This window comes from Aristolochia californica, unplaced genomic scaffold (genome assembly GCF_029961685.1).
Source record: "Aristolochia californica isolate CCGP_79_NKW_82.1479 unplaced genomic scaffold, dmAriCali1.0.hap1 SCAF_16, whole genome shotgun sequence".
Taxonomy (NCBI): Eukaryota; Viridiplantae; Streptophyta; class Magnoliopsida; order Piperales; family Aristolochiaceae; genus Aristolochia; species Aristolochia californica.
Genome location: NW_027181837.1, coordinates 6,410,911 through 6,429,284, shown reverse-complemented (window position 1 = coordinate 6,429,284; position 18,374 = coordinate 6,410,911). Strand labels below are relative to the sequence as shown.

Sequence of the window (18,374 nt, the reverse complement as noted above, 5' to 3'; positions counted from 1 at the left end):
TGAAAAATCTTACCTAGAAAGTTATATGATTTTCCTGGTAAAAATTTTCAACTAGAAATGGTGTTTTCAAGAAACATGAGACACTAATGGTCCCTCAACTTATTTCTACTACAAATGTTTTTCCAGTATTTCCTAAAAAGGGTACTAACAGGAGGGCCTAAGAGATTATTATTTGTTTATCTTGAAAGTTGGCTTCTTCCTTCTGTTCTTCGTCTAATTCGGAGAGAACTTCATGAAAATGCACCTCCAATAAAGCCACATCGTAAAATCTAAAATACTAAATTATGCAACACGTGTCATATCTATCTGTACTCATTGCACTCAACGAGCAAATCTTTGCCAGTTTCTAGTTATTTTCTCTCCATAGACTTAGGATTCATCAATAACAAATATGTAGTTTGATACTTCTTGATTTTCTCGTCATCATATTCTTCACTTCTACTAAGTCTCTTGCATCATTTAGCACCTCTCTCCATGTAGAGTACTATAAATACGAAGCAGAAAGAAGCCATGGTTTACAAGTAGATTTTCTGTCCATTGGCGCATCGCCATGGATGCAGGATTAGTTACTGAAATAAATGGCCGCTTGAGGATTGTGTTCTTGTTGGGCTGGGTGGTTTATATTGCTTTTGGTGATGGAGAAAGTGCGAGGATTCAGGTGAACCCTTTCAAATCTGCTCATATTGTACTTTGTTATAACTCGACAATTGAAGCTACGGATCGGTAAGGTAACGCGAATGTTCTTGGAACTTGGATGACAGACTGAATACGGAGATGTCTTTTCTTGTGTTGATATCACCAAGCAGCCTGCTTTTAACCATCCTTTACTGAAGAACAACATCATCCAGGTCTATTTGTTAACGCTTTATCTTCTTCCTAAAATCAGTTCTGTTCTGTGTTATTTGTCACATCATTGCCAAGAATATGCTGAATGTTTGTTGGTTCTGGATTTTGGATACCATCTCCAGATGAGACCCAATTACATTCCAAAAGCAAAGAAAACAAAGGCATCAAAACATGCCGCGCCTGAGGTACCACTCCCTGGAGCAGGTTGCCCTTTTGGAACTGTTCCCATTCTAATAAAGAAAGCTACCCAGGTGAGAAGAACAAAATCACCTCCCAGATCTGGAAGGAGAGCAATTGGTGAAGAAGATGAACAAGATTTTCATGTATGTTATTCATAGTTTACTCTTGAGTTCCTCAACTGCTTCAACTAAACCAATAGATAAAAAATTTAGTTGCTATCTGCTTTTCAGAAAGACATATTCTTTACCCATTTCAATGGATAGCTTTGTTTCTTACCTAATTTCTTGCCTGTCAGTGGGCAGTTCTTTCCACCGGGCAAGGTGAATTCTATGGAACTCAAGCAAATATTAACACTTGGGCTCCAAAACTGACTGATGAGAACCAATTCACTACTAGTCAAATGTGGATATTAAGCGGGCCGGAGAAGCAACTCAACGCCGTTGAAGCTGGATGGATGGTAAGCACAAAAACTTCAAGCTTCTCAGTAGGATATCAGCCATGAATTCTGGTTTTACATTACATTTCTTGCAAAAATTTACAGGTGGATCCACATCGATTTGGTGATCACTTGGCCCGACTATTCATATTCTGGACAGTAAGATTCTTATGAAACTCGTTTGCTCTAAGCTTGAACTATCTGATTTGTATTTCAGAAATTGTTTGTTTTGGGCTTTGGTTCTGATTGTGATAATGAATATCAGAGAGATGCTTACAATAAAACTGGTTGCTGGAATCTCGACTGTCCGGGTTTCGTGCAAGTAAATCCCAAGATACCCATCGGCATCGCCATTCTACCGACCTCAGTTTATGGCGGACGACAACACGAAATCACTCTATTGGTGTTCCAGGTAAAGTTAAGAAACCCAGCCAGTGATAGAGGCAACTAAATTTCGCCTATAGTTGTGATAGTCAAAACTCACGAAGGAGGATGCAGGATCCTCGCAGAGGAGATTGGTGGCTGGCGATGGGAAATGATAACAAACTAGTGGGTTACTGGCCAAAGTCGCTCTTCACCCACTTAGCCAAAAGTGCTTCAATGGTGATTTGGGGAGGAGAGGTGTATAAGCCCAAAAAGGCCGCTAGCCCTCCAATGGGTAGTGGCCATTTCGCAGAGGAAGGCTACGGCAAGTCCTGTTACATGAGGCAGATGGGGGTGGTTGTCAAGAAGAACGTCATAGTTGATGCTCCTCCGGACACCAGTAATGCCACCGATGTCCCCAGATGCTTCAACGTTATCGATCATGGAAAGGGTGACGATGATGATAATGGAAGATTCTTCTTCTTCGGCGGACCTGGTGGGTTCTGCTAGAGTACTACAGTCATCATATAGTAACTCATTTCCCTGGAAAATAACGATGAATGTTCTTGATCTTTTCTATGAGACTGGAAACGGCTTACTAATACATGTCTACTGGCAGATTTTAACTCTTATTTATGATCATATAAATACTTGTAAACACTTAATAAGATCCAGAAGAGCTAAACTACATCGAGAAACTACACCAAGTTGCTTTGTGGTTGATGATCTTTAAAAAGAAAAAAAAAAAAAAAGAGGTTTCACCAAAATACCCAATTTCAAAAATATATTTCAAGAAATGACGACGCTATGAACTTATTTTGAAAATACCCAACTTTGACTAGTCCATTGTACATGTGTACAGTCAAAGGTGATACGTAAGCTTTGACTGATTACGTGTCACCACGTTAGCAGTATAGTGTAAGTAGATGAACACATTGATTGCCATATCACTACTCCAACACGCCATTTGCCATGTAAGCTGCCACGTCATGGCATATGACATGTCGGAATTTTTTTAATTAATAAATATTTTAATCGATAATAAATGGTGTTAAATAAATAAGAGTTAATTTTTTAATAATTTATTATTTTAGATATAAGGTAATAAAAAGTGTATTCATAAATTTGATTTTTAAAATAAAAATATATTCCAATTTTTTATCATTTAATGACGTGGCAACTTACATGGTAGATGATGTGTCAGAATAGTGACATGGCAGTCGATGTGTTCATCTACTCACATTGTAATCAGTCAAAGTTTACGTGTCACCTTTGACTGTACACATAAACAGTGGACTGTGGTCAAAGTTGGGTATTTTTCAAAATAAGTTCATAATGTCGTCGTTTCTCGAAATATGTTTTTGAAATTAGGTATTTTGGTAAAAAACCCAAAAATCTAAACTGAAAGAGGGGGAAGGCATGAAAATCACTTGGGCGTGTGATTTTTGGGCTTTTACAACATGATTACATGATAAAGTAAACAAAAATATACACGGCGGACATACATGTAGCCATGGCAACTAGAGAATTATTGAGTACCAAAAAGTCTTCTATGTCTCAATATGGTAGAGCTCCAAAATGAGTATGGACAGAAAATGCCACTAACTGTTTTAAACAATGACCTAATAAAAAACTTTCCTTTGACACCATATCTAATAACGTTTTGGGTTTTCTTTCAGCTGATTTGGTGAGCCAGATATAATATATTGTACGACAATACTATGTTCCTTAAGAAAAAAGCAAATGGACGAGGTGTTTGTTCACTTCCCATATAGTATTCTTCACTTCTACCCGATCTCATTATTTTATATTTTCTACATTGTGTATTTACCTCTACTTTATATATATGTTCTAATTATGGCGCAAGTCAAATACATATAGTAATCATGAATGAAAGAGGATAAAGTGTTCCTAATCACTCGCACTCGTATAAGGACAACAAATATCAATGTGTATTATTTTTAATATGTCAAAACTTTTCCTGAACCTTTTTGTTTCTTATCGGTCTGCTTTCCCTCAATGCAATTTACACATTAATCAAAATCAACAAAATCAAGGATGCAATTATTTTATCATTTACTAATCTTTTGATTCTCTCAACGGAGAGGTAACCCAATCTTCGGTACCGCAACATAGAGGATTTCTCATTCATAACACAATGTTTAACTCCAATATTACCATGCATAGCCATCAAACTACGAGAAATAGAATTATTTAAATGAATTTTGCACAAACCATCGTCCATAGTACCATTGCCAACAATAATTGAATTATTCAATAAAGTAAAAGTATCATAAGATATGATTAAAAAATCCAACAGTACAAGCCTTGATACATAAGTTAAATTATGGAGGTTTGAAATAAAAAATAAAAAAAAAAACGTTTCTAAATCCAAAACTAAACAAGTTAGTATGTCTCAATGGCTTCCACATGTGAATGCTTCATGTTTTGTTCAATGTCACCATATGTGCACTTTCTCCTTGTTTTTGAAAAAAAAAAAAAAAAACTCTCTTTTTGTTAGAAACACATGGCCAAAATTTCATTCATTGACTATTTTTCTTTATTTGGTGCTATAAGAAATTTTGAAAGGCTCATACTAGGACAGGAGGGAATTTAGAATAAGGTGCACTATAAGAAATATTCAGACATCTCAATCTCAAAGGACTTGAGTCAAGCAACTATAAGCCTCATTCACATTATATGCTTACACTCACCTTTGGTGATTTTAATGGATGACAATTACGCCGTCAAAGTACGTACAAGTGCATTATCAAATGACTCAATAATTTTCATATAATCCACGACATTCTTCCACTCATTATTGACCCATGAATAGTAGCCATAATGCGAGATTTTATGAACATCATGCTTAACAGATTAGATCGCTCCCACCGTTCATATAAAATCAATCTCTGCTGGTGTGCTAGCATCCATAGGTGCAACAGGTTCTTCCTTATGTAGAGCATAGTAAGGTTTAGGCACCCCAAGTCAAGGAGATTTTTCTTCGTCAAGATGTAGAAGAGAGAAAGAGAGAAGGGAGAGCTGATGCGAGTCAAGGGGAGGTGAGAAAAGGGATAAACTAGTGTACCTCCCCTTGCTTATTATTTATAGATGTGAGGATTTATAACCCTAGTACAAGAGTAACTGAAAGAACATAAACTTATAAATAATTACATTCCATGCCACTTAATTACATATAATTCCTGTATTTCTTTGAACACTTCTTTACATGGGATTCTTACACAGGATTATTTATTTAAATCTCTCGATTTTCATACTAATAGCTGCCTTTCCTTCAGGTTTCTTTATGGAGATTCTACCGTAAATCTGTACTTTGATGTGTAAAATCATTCAAGTTTTTTTATAGGTATCCATTAGTGATTAGAGTTATAAACCTCATTTCAAAGATCATCATCTCCTGAGACATGTCTCAGCATGGAGTGTAACCAGGGTCGTCCATTTCTGTCTGTTCTACGTGAATGAACAACTCCGATAACTCTAAAAGTCCTGGATTACTTCATACATTTGCCACCGGGTCCTCCAAAGTAGAAAGTCCTTCCCCAACCATCAACTCTTCCTTTGTCTATAGCATTGTAGCAACTGGGCTCATCAGCAAAAGCTGTAGTCTCGGGAGCATCCACCAGGAGGTTACCCTCTTTCACAATCTGCATTTTCCTCATGAGGCAAGCCTTCTTATATCCTTCTTCTGGAAAATGACCGCTGCACATCTGAGGCATATCCTGGCCGACGCCATCATCGGGGGTGAACACTTCACCACCCCAGTGAACTCGATCAGCTTTCGTTGATAAACTGTTGAACAGAGTATGAGGCCAATAACCTACCGTCTCGTCCCCGTAAGCCAACCACCAGTCTTTTGTAACTGGGTCCTGCACGTAAAGACCTCACAGTTAACAAAAAAAAAAAACGATGTTATGTCTGACAATGCTTTTAACAGAGCATACCAAGAATGCAAGAAGTTCTATCTCGTATTGGACTCCACCGAAGGTAGATGGAGGAGTTAGTCTTGTACCCAGAGGCACTTTGTCGCTAACTTGGACAAAGCCTGGGCAGTAAAGATTGAAGCAGCCAGAGCGATAACCATCTGCCTGATGTTTGAAATAAGACAGTTACTATAAGAATGATCATATCAGAGAATCAGAGCTGGTGAATAGTAAAAACTTACTGTCCACAGTGCGAACAGGTGAACATGATTGTCGAGGAAGAGTCGTGGATAGACCTAAGGAAATTACCAGTTAATTTTAAGAACTCCTGAAAATGCCTCTGATAGAAAATTACGCCATTAATTTCCACTACTTACCAACCAACCAGCTTCAATGGTGTTGAGTTGTTCATAAAAGCCACTGGTAAGCCAGAACTTGGCAAGACTAAATTCACTGTTGCTCGGTACATTGGGTTCCCAAAGATTAATTCCCACTTTGGCGCCATAGAATATGCCATCGTCAGTATCGTCCTGTGCCCACTGGATGGTCAAAAGCGTTACTACATTTAAAAACTTGAAGAACCGTCTGTAGCTATATTCATATTCTTGATGTTTTGATGCTTTTATTCAAGCTTAAAAAACTGAAAGAAGGTTACTGGAGACAAGGGAGCGAGCTACATGATGATGACGACGACGATTATAATATTCGAAGAATGGTTTTGTGCCATTTTGAAAGTATTTCTTTCCGAAGTCTGATAGAGAGGGAGCCCTCATTAACTCCTCCATTTTAACCCTTCTGATGGGAACCGTTCCCTTCGGACAACCTTCACCAGGAAGCCCAATATCCAACAATGCTGCTGAAAAATTCTCATTTCCATTTCTCTTGGGCAGAGAACTTGGTTTCATCTGTAAGACAATTATGTAAAGTTCTAAAGTCAAGACTGCAGAATACAAAATAAAAAACAAAAAAGAACTACAGAAAGACAAAAAAATAAAAATGATATAACCTGGATTGTGTGATTCTTGAGCGCAGGATGATCAAAAGCAAGCTGCTTATTCATATCCACGCAATCGAATATATCTCCATAATCAGTCTGCGTTAACAGAAAATAACACTGCCTCACTAGATGAAACAGACGATTTTATAATGTCACCGTTTGTTAGAAGACCCTGGATAGAATAGTTGTCGATCTCATCATCTATAAGAAGCCTTACCTCGATGCTCTTCACTGCCGGCTTGTTCAGAAACTTGAGATGTCTCTTTAGTTTCAAATACTCTTCTTTAGACACACTGTTGCCTTCACTGAAGGCCACACAAATTACAAGCCAAACTAATATCTGTTTCTGCAACCTGAAAGCAATAATGGGACTCCGATTCGCCATGGAGGAAGAAGATGAAGAAGAAGAAGAAGATGGATGGCAAGACATCTCTGGAGTTTGGCACTTTTTATTTCACCCATCAAACAAATGCTATGCGTTACTTCTAAAACAGATTTCGTTAGTTTGTTGCAGGTTCTTCCTAGATAGTGCACTATCAATGCCTTGTTTTTGTCAGTTGCAACAGGACGCACAATATGAAGATTCCATTCCATTAAAAACTGGTTGCAGAAAATGAATCAGCCCTCTCAAACCGCCCCTCACTATCCTTTCGCTAGCCTTTTTATTTGCATTAATTAATATCGCCAACTGCTCCCACTGACATAACCCGCATATGCTGCCATGCTTCTGGAGATCAGTGAGGAGAGGCTTTAAACAAGAGTCAAGTACTCATAAGAAAATAATTACAATGGAAGCTGATTGATTTCTTTGTGACGGCACAATTGGGTCACTGGAGAAGCGCAGAAACAAAAACCAGATAGGCTATTCATAGAAGTTGAAGAAAGACTTAGTGAACGTAATCTGATTAACAGATAAAAAGTTTATAAGCGCCTTTTATTCCATTGAATGCTTGTTTTACCTACTTAAACGTACACATTTCATATTACAAAACTTCTTTAGAGATTCCCTTGGCTTTGCTGAAATCAGTATCGTTTTATGAAACCGGACACCACTGGGTTTTGCCAAACAGGAAGGAGAAGATCGATAAAAAGACATCAGTAGGATTAGAGCAAGGAAAAAATTGGATTTTCAAGTCTATCAGTGGATCTCATGCGACCGGTTTAGGGGTACGTTTGGGTGGTGGGGTTTTTCAAAAACCCAACTCATACCCACCCCAATCCATGAAAAAAAAATTAAGCTTAAATTGTTTTTACTTTGGGATGAGGTCTAACTCTGACTACTCATTTTGAAATAGATCATGCTTAAGAAGTTCAATATTACTGATTAAGTTGACCGATGGCATTCTGAACAGTGGCTTTTCAAGGGTTGTCAAGATTGGTGAGACCTCAAACCAGACGGGCTCATCATAGATGTAAAAGAGAAAATAACTAAACATTAATGTGATTAACATATCAATATAAGCATAAAGGAAGAGGAATGCTCTTAATATATTAATAAGAGAATAACCAGTTTTTATTCCATAGAGTGCTCGAACGCTTGAACGGTACACATTACATCCTGAATATATAACCATCCACAGCTAAGAAAAACAATACTTCAGGCACTCTTCTTTGGTTTTATAAACAATACCAGCGAAGTCGCACAACCATTGGTTGTCAGGTGTCTTCTTGCAGAATGCTTCAATTGGGTTCACTTCAGCTGTTGCCTGTGTCTCCCCCTTTGCAGCAGTGCCTGCACTCAATAATGAAAAATAAATTAATTGAAATCATGGCGTAGAACAGAAGAAAAGGAGAAAAGGCAAGAGAAAAAGAAGAGTACGTTCTTACATTCATAGAAAACGCTGTAGAAGACGAGGCAGCAGAGAATAATCGAGTGGAGGGTAGTGCTGCAGTAAGCCATGGCGTGGAGAGTCGGAATGGAAATGCTTCTGATTTTCATTTGTTCAAATCTGTTCAAATAGTAAACATAGAAGCTCTAAATATGTTCAGAGAATCTTCCGCAGAAATTTTGATTCACTTCACAAAATAAAAGGCATTAATCTCTCGATTTCGTTTCAATGGGAAATCTTGGTTTAGCTTCTATTTAGTAGCAAACTTCCGTTCTTTACATGGGATTTTGATACTTTAATTTTCTGAATGGTAATTAATATTTGATTACATGCTGGTATCCAAAGAGATTTTATTCCAAGATCATCTCAATAAGAGATTCATTGAAAAGAAAAACAGAAAAATGACAGGGCAGACATTCCAGGCAAGGCTACTTGTATTTTCCTTTCCGAAATAATTTCTATTGAAGGGAGACGTAGCTTTATACAAGGAATTGACAATCACTAGAGTGATTTCTACAATCATGTGAATCTCACGATTCTATACAATATATTTACATTAATGGTATATCTTCTCAGCATTGATCTTCTCTACACTCTCCCTCAAGTTAGACAATGAATATAAAAAACTCCCAACTTGTGCATCATAGTTGAGAAAGCTTCTTTTCCCAATGGCTTGGTGAACATATCCGCAAGCTGATTTGTTGAAACAACATATTTGGTTATAATTGAACCATCTTGTATCTTGTCACAAATAAAATGAAATACATCTCTATATGTCTGGTTCTTTCATGGAAAACAGGATTGGCTGTTATATGTAAGGCAGTTGTGTTATCAAAATATAACAATATTAGCTACACGTGTAATATTCTCAACTCTATCAATAATGAGTATAACCAAGATAATTCACAACATGTATTTATCATGGCTCTATAATCGGCTTCTGCTGACGAGAGAGATATGGTTTTCTGCCTTTTTTTCTGCAAAAAATTTAGAGAATATCCCAGAAAAACATAATAACTATAGTGGATCTATGAGATATTGAACAATCAGCCCAATCTGAATAAAAAAAAGCTCATAATGATAAATTTTTCTAAGAAGGGAAAAACAAATCTTGTTCAAGACTGCTTTTCAAGTATCGCAACACACGCAAGGTAACTTCCATGTGTGGTTTGCGTGATGCAAGTTTCTTTTAGGGCCTATTTGGAACCCAAAAAAAGGGGGGGAAAAAGGTATTTTTTATTGTTTAGCAGCAGAGAATCTTTAAGAGAGAAAAAAAATCACTTTATCTCTTTTCTTTTTCATTTTTTGCGTGTATCCAAATAAGAGAAAGTATACTTCTCTTCCATTTTCTCTCTCATTTACCATGGGCATCCAAACAAAAGAAAAGAAACATTTTTTTTTCTTTTTCTTTCTCTTCTATTTCTTTTCTTTTCTCTCCACTTTTCTGTGTTCAAAACACAGCCTTAGTTTCAATGATTTATGCTACTTCATCGTTGGGTATCTCTATATTTTGCAAGATTTCTTTTCTTAATTTTCTCCTAATTCAAGAAATTAAAGAAGTGGATTAAGTTTTGCATTCAGATAAGGCAAAATTCGAAAGTACAGGGTCATTGATCAGATAAGCTGGTCGGGTTTGGGTCAACAGTTTAATAGCCAAAATCCAATGGTTAAACCAGGATGGTATGATCAGAAAGCTAAGAACGAAAATTCTGGAAAAGAAATCGTGAATGGGGAATTCGGAAGTGGGAGATAGAGAGCTCCTAGCAGATCCTGCATTTGAACCCTTAGGGTAGGAACTGTTCCTTCATGGCAGCCTCCCTCTCGGAGCTTTTATGTCCAGTACTGATGAATTGGAAGAAACAAAACAATTCCTCCTCTTTAGAGGGGAAGTGGGCTTCGCCTGAGCACCATGTAGCAAATCAAGCATTACTAGGCAGAAGGTGGACAGCTGAAACAAAGTTCACTTTTATGAAGTGAATCTATTTATATTATTGAACAAAGTTCACTTTTATGATAGCATATGAAAGCAGTACTCCACAGAAAATCTTAAAATTCTTAACGCAGATAGCAAGATGAGTTCTAGCATTGTCCACCAAAGTAAAAGGATCGACCCCAGTTTGGATTATCGACCACCCCTAGGTCAACTAAGTTGTAACATTTGCGCCTGTCGATGAAAATATCAGTGTCTTTGGGGCCAACCACGTACTCGTTCTTATTGTTAACTGTAAAAATATTATTCATGTAGCATGCCTTCTGCCACCCATCGTCATCGCGACCTCCAGGAGCGATTCCACTGCCCATGGGAGGCAAACCTTGACCGTTTGGGCTATAAACCTCTCCTCCCCACATGACAAGGTCAGCCTTTTGGTTCAAGTGGTTGAAGAACTGATATGGCCAGAAACCCACTACTTCATCATTTATATACAGCCACCACTCTGTTGGATCCTGCACGAAATAATTTAATCTGGGTCATTAGATTTCTTGCAGAATTTCAAGTAAAGCTTGGAAGAGTACTTTCTTCTATGTCTGCAACTACTCTTCCTCCTACCTTCCACACTGATATTCCCACAGCGAACTGATCTCCACCTTCTTTAGATATCGGATTTATTGCAGCGCCTATGGGTACTTCTCTGTGAACTGACACGAAGCCTGAGCAAAGTGTATTATAACAGCCTGTTTTGCCATACCCATCTGACTTTTAACAGGAAGAAGCAAGATACGAAGAGATGGATTAGACAAGCACGGCAGTATGTATCAAAGAGATGAAGCCAAAAACAATTTCCTTCCTTTGTTTGAAAACAACCATAAACGAGTTTCTTAGTGCTTACAGTCCAATATATAAAAATTCGAGGTTCCAGATCCCCGTAGAGCCGGCCATCTACCTGTGATTTTCACTCGACAGATCAGAGAAAGAAATTTTTTTCAAATTTCTGTCATTTGAAAAGGGGCTTACCGTCCACCCTGCCTCTATGGTATTGAGTTGATCTTCAGGTCCACTAACCAACCAGAACTTGGCGCTGCTAGATTTGTCAATGCTTCCAACATTTGGTTTCCACACATTCATGTGCACTGATGTTCCATAGAAGTCACCAGGCTTGGTGTCTATTTTCGCCCACTATGAAACATCAAGAAAAATACATCAGATGGTAGAGGTAAATTCTATATTAATGAAATAGAACTGATAGTGGTTCGCTGGGTTCAAACATTCACATATTCATGGCAGATCTCGACCCATTACAAAGTCTCGAGCAAATTAAAGAATCAGATTCTAGCACCTGAATTGCAAGTCTCATTCATACTTTCAGTGGGCAATTAAAAAGCAAAAGAAAAAAAACATACATGATGATTGTCGGGGAGACTATTGATAGAGCCGCCAGAAGAAGAACCATTGATGCCGTGCTTCTTTCCAAAGTAAGAGATAGAGGGAGCTCTTAGGAGATCCTCCATTTTAACCCTTCTGATAGGAACTGTTCCATCGGGGCAGCCTCCATCTGGGAGCCTTACCACCGCTGACGCATTGGAAGGAACAAAGGCGTTCCCCCACTTTGGAGGGAAAGTTGGCTTCTTCTAAACATCATATACCAAATCAAGCATTATCAGATCTGAGGATGAACAAGTAAAAGAAAAAGTATAAGAATAGAAGATAGGAACATAAACTGATCTTAATCCCATACAGGAATCGTATAATTCTGCATGAGAGGGTGATCGAACGCCGGTTGCTTGTATATGTCGACGCAATCAAAGATATCTCTATTTTCAGTCTGTTCACACCAAATACTACTTTTAGTTGTTGGAAACTCAACAGGCGGAAGACGCAAATGAAAGTATAAAGAGACATCAACAGGTGGAAGAAGCAAAAGAAAGTATAAAGAGACATTTGCAGTGCTGAAAACCAAAGATTGATTTTATCAGTTATGGATGGAGTGTAACATATACGGCAGTACTATTGGATCGGCAGCTTACCTTAATGCTTTTCAATGCTGGTTTATTGAGGGACTTGAGGAGCCTCTTCATTTCGAGATATTCATCTGCGGTGAGACTCCTTGAATGACCCAGAAACATGAACAAGGCCATGAAGAGTAGCATCGCGCATTGCAAAGTGAGGCTTACAGGTCGAGCCATGGAGCCTGATTGAAACGAAAACGAAGAAGAAAGAGATTAACTATAAGGACAGTTTTAAAAATACAGCTCCTGAATTAAATGTATAATTCCAAATAAGGGAGGAGGAGAGAAATCTTAAAGAGTAATTTCCTAATGTGACCTCCTATGAAGCTGTAATTTTAAACAGCCAGCTAGTAGCATGTTATATTTCCTCATTTGGTCCATTCAACGTCTTATTCTTAAAAGAAACGATTGAAGTAAGATAGTTTTTTAATATATTCTATTTCAAAAACTTACAAAAGCAGTAGATAGAGGATCATCCTCACATCTCTTGGCACCCGTGAAAAGAGAGGAGTGCCCCATATTAGAAGAATGGGCACTCCCCCTGCCCCATTGTTTGCCTTTTTTTGCATGAAAGTGGAGATGTTAGAGGAAGGATGAGATCCTTTTTGTGAAATTTTGGTTTGAGCTTCATTCCAAACTGAATAGTCAAGTTAGTAACTATCTTTTCCAAATAACTAATAAAGCTAATATCTTTTTATCCACCTCAAACTATTATTTAACACAATCCCTCATGAATGGGCCTTATTTTTTGGGCTTCTATTCGTGCAAAATTTAGGTGAAGACCTATAAATAAACACATTCTTTGTATTATATAAAGTTAGGTCTAATGCCCATCCTAAAACGATTAGCGAAGCTAGTAAACCCACTTCTCCATTAATTAACCTGAAGAGTTTCTACTCATTTGTAGGTCCCATGTGTGTCTATCCTTTAAGATCATCCCTCAAGTACTCAGAAATGGCGATGCAAGTGGAGACTCTCCTTCTCCTTCCCATATTTCTCCCTTTTTTTTGTGAAAAAGGAGACACAATAGGAGGTGGATAGCCTCCACCCATACCCCTTTTTTTTCCATGCAAAAACAGGACGTTAGGGGAGGACTTCCCATGCCCCCTCCCCATAATCTCCTTCTCTTCAAGCAAGGGAGGTACTATAGGGAAGGGGAGGAACTTCCCATTCTCTATTTTGGTGAAAAACAAGGGTGATGATGAAAGGTGTGTTGTCCTGCTACCCCCACATCTTTCTTTGACGACTTAGATATCTCATAATGTTGATTTCTAGGGCCAACACATAATCCCAAAAGATCTCAAGGGAATGAGAGAATAGAGGAACTCCAGCTCTTGAGAGAGAGGAGAGAAGAAACCAAGGGAGAGAAAGAAGAGAAAAATAGAGAGAAGCATATGGACGAATTTGAGCCAAGAGGAGGAGGCTTGAATGCTCTACCATATGCCTTGAGGCTATATTTATATTTTTTTTAAGTTATTTATAATAACTACAGTGTCCTTAAGCCTACATGCTTCAAAAAGAAAAAGACTAAGAGGACGTATACCAACTTGTATAATTACAATTCTATGACATATCTATTAAAGTTCTCCTTATTTACTAGTGTTGATTTTCAGGACTCCATAAATTTAGCTCATGGAAAAAAAGGGAAGAAAACTCATTGGGAGAAAACTGGAAGAAGAAGGGTTATGGAATTGATTCTCCTAACCCTCCCCCTGAAGCTCTATTTATAGATTTATGAAACTATAATATTATAATAATACCGCTGAACTTATGGTTTAGGGTTTAGGATTTTAACCCTGGAACTTTAACTTAATTATATTACTGACATCTCTATGAGATGACCCTTTATTTACCATCCTGCCATCACTGTATGTGAGCCTATGGGACTTCTCCTTGATTTGTGGGCCTTGAGCCCGTCCTCTATCTCTCTTGGATCTATGGGTCTTCCTTGGTCTTATGGGCTTGGACCCATCTTCTAATACACTTTGATATTTGAGCCTTCCTTGGTCGTGTGGGCTTGGGCCTTGTCTTCCAACACTCCCTCAAGCTGGGGGTGAGAGAACAACATTAACTCCCAGCTTGCTGCAAATGATGTATAAAATCGTTCTTGTATAATATACATTCATCTTCCAACACTCCCCCACACGCTGGTGCTCTCATTCATGAGGCCCAGCTGGTATTATATCAGTGAGAGTAAATCACTTCTAGCCGCTAAGACATTGTGCTGAAGTGTCCACCTCCACCACCATGTCCCTCCACAAGACAACGACTCTCAAATGGTAGAGTAATATATGATATTAACGGGGGGAAGTAACATAAATATAACAATAAGTTCCTCCGTCATGAACTTCCAACCACAAAAATGTGATATTTTTTACGGGGATGAAGTTCCTCCGTCATGGACTTCCAACCACAAAAATTTTGATATTTTTGACAAGGATGAAGTTCCTCCGTCATGGACTCCCAACCACAAAAAATTGATATTTTTTACGGGGATGAAGTTCCTCCGTCATGGACTCCTAACCACCAATAAATTTGATACTTTTTACGGGGATGAAGTTCCTCCGTCATGGACTCCCAACCACAAATAAATTTGATATTTTTTATGGGGATGAAGTTTCGTCGTCATGGACTCCCAACCACAAATAAATTTGATATTTTTGACAAGGATGAAGTTCCTTCGTCATGGACTCCCAACCAAAAAAATTGATATTTTTTTTGGGGTTGACAATAAATAATGGTATGAGGCCACCTCTTCTTCAAAAATAATGTCTCATCAAAAGAGACATAATAGGAGCAACTGAAATGGGCTTGGCTTGGACCCATTTAACACGACTCAAAATAATCCTTGTAAAATGACCCATGAAATAATCCAATGCACATATCTAGACCAAATAATATGTTGACTAAGGAATAATCTATCAATTCTTCAAAAATAATAATCCAGCCAAAGAAAAAAATTATCGAGTCGCGTCAAAATCTTGGGCATGTATACCGAGGTAGAAAATAGGTGGCCCGAGTTGAGTTGACCCGGACTGAGTTGGTCCTAGTTGACACGGTCTGGAACAGACTAGTGATTTGTTGGGTTGCTCTCGGCCCGGTCCGGGTTGGGTTGAACAGGCATTGACCCGGCTGATCAGTGCTTCTTCCCCTCGCGACGGAAAAACCAGAGGAAACTTTCCAAACTGAAGCCCAAAGGAGTTTCTAAAAAAAATAGTAAATCTTGTAAACCGTTTTTATGAGAAACGGTTTTCTCATTACGTGGTCTCAAACTTCTGGCAGTTGCAACTCCCTCGGTAACACGAAACCATGAACCTTGATGGGAGGTTGGTTTCGGTTAAGAATGGTTTTTGGTCCCCTGTCTCGTCACTCTCATTCCCCTTCAGTTCAGTGTCATCGCCGTGAGTGCTCAGAGATCGGAAGCACCGAGAAAACAGAGCGAAGGAATTTGAAGCGTATGGAAGGAGGTATGATTTATCTTCCGTTTAATTCATAATGAATTTCATGTTGTTAGTAGAAATTCATGATTAAGACTTACAATTGGTATCAGAGCAGACCTCTGATCCAGCGTTTCGATTCCAAGAGACTCTGTTCGGTCTCTGTTCTGTTTTGTTTTTTAAAACAAATTCCGCGCTCACAGGTGTCGGGACTCTGGCATCGGCGACAGCCAGCATCGAGCATGACGCCGGCGCCGGCGACCATTCCACATGGTTGTTGGCGTCGACCACCGATGGAGGCTGTCGTAGGACGCTCTCTGTGAGCTCACTGCGGCGGCTGTCTCGTGACGCCTGAGAGCGTCGGAGACGCAGTGCCGATGCCGAAAACAATTCCGAACTGTTTTCCGGTGTCGACGACTTGAAAGAACCCCGGCGAAGTTTTCTTCTGCGTGCGGCTGGAGGTTGAAGACGACCTCCAACGCGCAGAAAGATTTAATTAAAATCATAAGGTATTTCTTTAAATACCGAACGAGTTGGCTCGGGACGAGTTTTCTTCGACTTGCCGTTCCTACTCGGCAACCGCAACTCAGATCGGGTTGACTCGAAAAAAAAAATTGAGTCGACTCGGACAAGTTGAGTTGGCTCGCCGTTCCTAGGCTGAGCCAACTCGATGCTTAAATTGTTTTTGCGCCAGCGGGATTCGAACCCGTGCGGTCGCATATTTATGTGCGCCAGTGACTATTAAGCCACTGACCGTCTGCTGTTTAGTATATAGGAAATTATAAATTTATTTCCTCTTACAGTTATGCATTTTTTGGCTTATATGTAAATGCATTAAATTAAAGTTATGCATAATATTATAGTTTTTAATTATGCATATCTTATGAGCATATTTGGTGCATAATGATAACATGTTAGTGTAAGTTACAATTATGCAATTCATGCTATTCTCATATATTTATGAGATTTAATGTCTAGTGATCCATATAATTTTTATTAATTAGAGAGTAGCCACAACATCTTTAACTTAATCAAAACTATATATTATGATTAGGATCACATAAAGATTATGAGACATTTATTGTAACTAATTTTACTTGATATAATAAATTTTATCCCACAAGAATTTTTATTATATTTGAGTTTATTAGTTAGGATAAAGTATCAAGTTATTCATAATTTACCCACAGGGATTATGAATTCATAAAAAATTTGATAGTTTTATCATAAAGAAAAATTAGATATTGATTGTAATTAATTATACTTAATATAATAAATTTTATCCCACAGGAATTTTTTATTATATTTGAGTATATTAATTAGGATAAAATATCAAATTATTCATAATTTATCCACAGGAATTATGAATTCATAAATAATTTGATAGTTTTATCAACAAGTTTACTCATAAAGAATCTTGAATCTACTTGAATTAAAAACATTTAGCCCACAGGCAATGTTTTTTAGTCAGTTGATTTGATTTTTAAGCATGATTTACATTGGTAAAACATGATATTTTATTCAGGCCTCAATTTTAACATTGGCATGTAATTTGTACTTTTATGTAGTTGTACAACCTGCACATTTCTCTGATTTTCGTTATGATATCCCTGATCTTAAGGGAGATAACTATAAGGTCTGGAAAGAGAGAATACTTCTTCATATAGGGTGGATGGACATAGATTATGCTATTAGGAAAGACGAACTACCTGTAATTACTGATACCAGCACTGTAGCTGCAATTACACTTTATGAACGATGGGAGCGATCTAATCGCCTCAATGTATTGTTCATTAAGACTAAAATTGTTGCTGGTATTCGTGGTTCTGTTGAGCAGTATGAAAATGTCAAAGACTTGCTGAAAGCCATTGATGCTCAATTTGTCACTTTAGATAAGGCATTAGCAAGCACCCTAATCATGAAGTTCTCATCCCTAAAGCACACCAGTATGAGAGGCGTGCGTGAGCACATCATGCAAATGAGGGATATTGTGGCTCAATTAAAAAATCTTGAGGTTGATATGTCAGAATCTTTCGTGGTGCATTACATTCTGAATTCCCTTCCGCGCCAATATGGACCCTTCAAAATCTCGTACAACACACATAAAGATAAATGGTCAGTTAATGAACTTTTGACCATGTGTATTCAAGAGGAAGGGAGATTGGTGATGGAACAAGGAGAAAATGTCATGATGGCAACACATGGAAAGGGCAAGTATCAAGCCAAACAAAAAGGGAAGGGTAAATATCCCCCCAAGCTGGTATTAAGGAAGATTCCAAGTGTTTTTTTCTGTAAAAAGAAGGGACACATGAAGAAGGAATGTGCCAAGTTTCAGAAATGGCTTGCTGACAAAGGTACACCAACCTCATTTGTTTGTTATGACTCTAATATGGTTAATGT

At 38.1% G+C, this 18,374-nt stretch overlaps 2 protein-coding genes across 2 annotated transcripts; one reads left to right on the top strand and one right to left on the bottom strand.

The window, feature by feature from the left end:
- The first annotated feature begins 550 nt into the window (after positions 1 to 550).
- On the top strand, positions 551 to 2,335 carry LOC137952570 (protein neprosin-like). Its single transcript, XM_068799651.1, has 7 exons — positions 551 to 658; positions 762 to 848; positions 969 to 1,169; positions 1,322 to 1,483; positions 1,568 to 1,621; positions 1,728 to 1,874; positions 1,961 to 2,335. Exons 1-7 carry the CDS (start codon positions 551 to 553, stop codon positions 2,333 to 2,335), a joined length of 1,134 nt encoding a protein of 377 aa, XP_068655752.1.
- Positions 2,336 to 4,970: 2,635 nt separating this feature from the next.
- On the bottom strand, positions 4,971 to 12,714 carry LOC137952569 (uncharacterized). Its single transcript, XM_068799650.1, has 15 exons — positions 12,556 to 12,714; positions 12,267 to 12,353; positions 11,932 to 12,159; positions 11,546 to 11,707; positions 11,421 to 11,474; positions 11,141 to 11,287; positions 10,674 to 11,037; positions 8,394 to 8,495; positions 6,981 to 7,195; positions 6,773 to 6,859; positions 6,444 to 6,671; positions 6,144 to 6,305; positions 6,009 to 6,062; positions 5,788 to 5,931; positions 4,971 to 5,712 (listed from the first exon to the last, which is right to left on the bottom strand). Exons 1-15 carry the CDS (start codon positions 12,712 to 12,714, stop codon positions 5,338 to 5,340), a joined length of 2,568 nt encoding a protein of 855 aa, XP_068655751.1. The 3' UTR covers positions 4,971 to 5,337.
- Between the last annotated feature and the right edge of the window lie 5,660 nt (positions 12,715 to 18,374).

Excerpts from the sequence above, each read along its gene's own strand:
- LOC137952570 (XM_068799651.1), top strand. The coding sequence starts at position 551 with ATGGATGCAGGATTAGTTACTGAAATAAATGGCCGCTTGAGGATTGTG. Across the intron at positions 849-968 it reads TGAAGAACAACATCATCCAG|ATGAGACCCAATTACATTCC; the intron begins GTCTATTTGTTA and ends TACCATCTCCAG. Across the intron at positions 1,875-1,960 it reads TCACTCTATTGGTGTTCCAG|GATCCTCGCAGAGGAGATTG; the intron begins GTAAAGTTAAGA and ends AGGAGGATGCAG.
- LOC137952569 (XM_068799650.1), bottom strand. The coding sequence starts at position 12,714 with ATGGCTCGACCTGTAAGCCTCACTTTGCAATGCGCGATGCTACTCTTC. Across the intron at positions 12,354-12,555 it reads CAGCATTGAAAAGCATTAAG|ACTGAAAATAGAGATATCTT; the intron begins GTAAGCTGCCGA and ends TGGTGTGAACAG. Across the intron at positions 6,860-6,980 it reads CGGCAGTGAAGAGCATCGAG|ACTGATTATGGAGATATATT; the intron begins GTAAGGCTTCTT and ends CTGTTAACGCAG.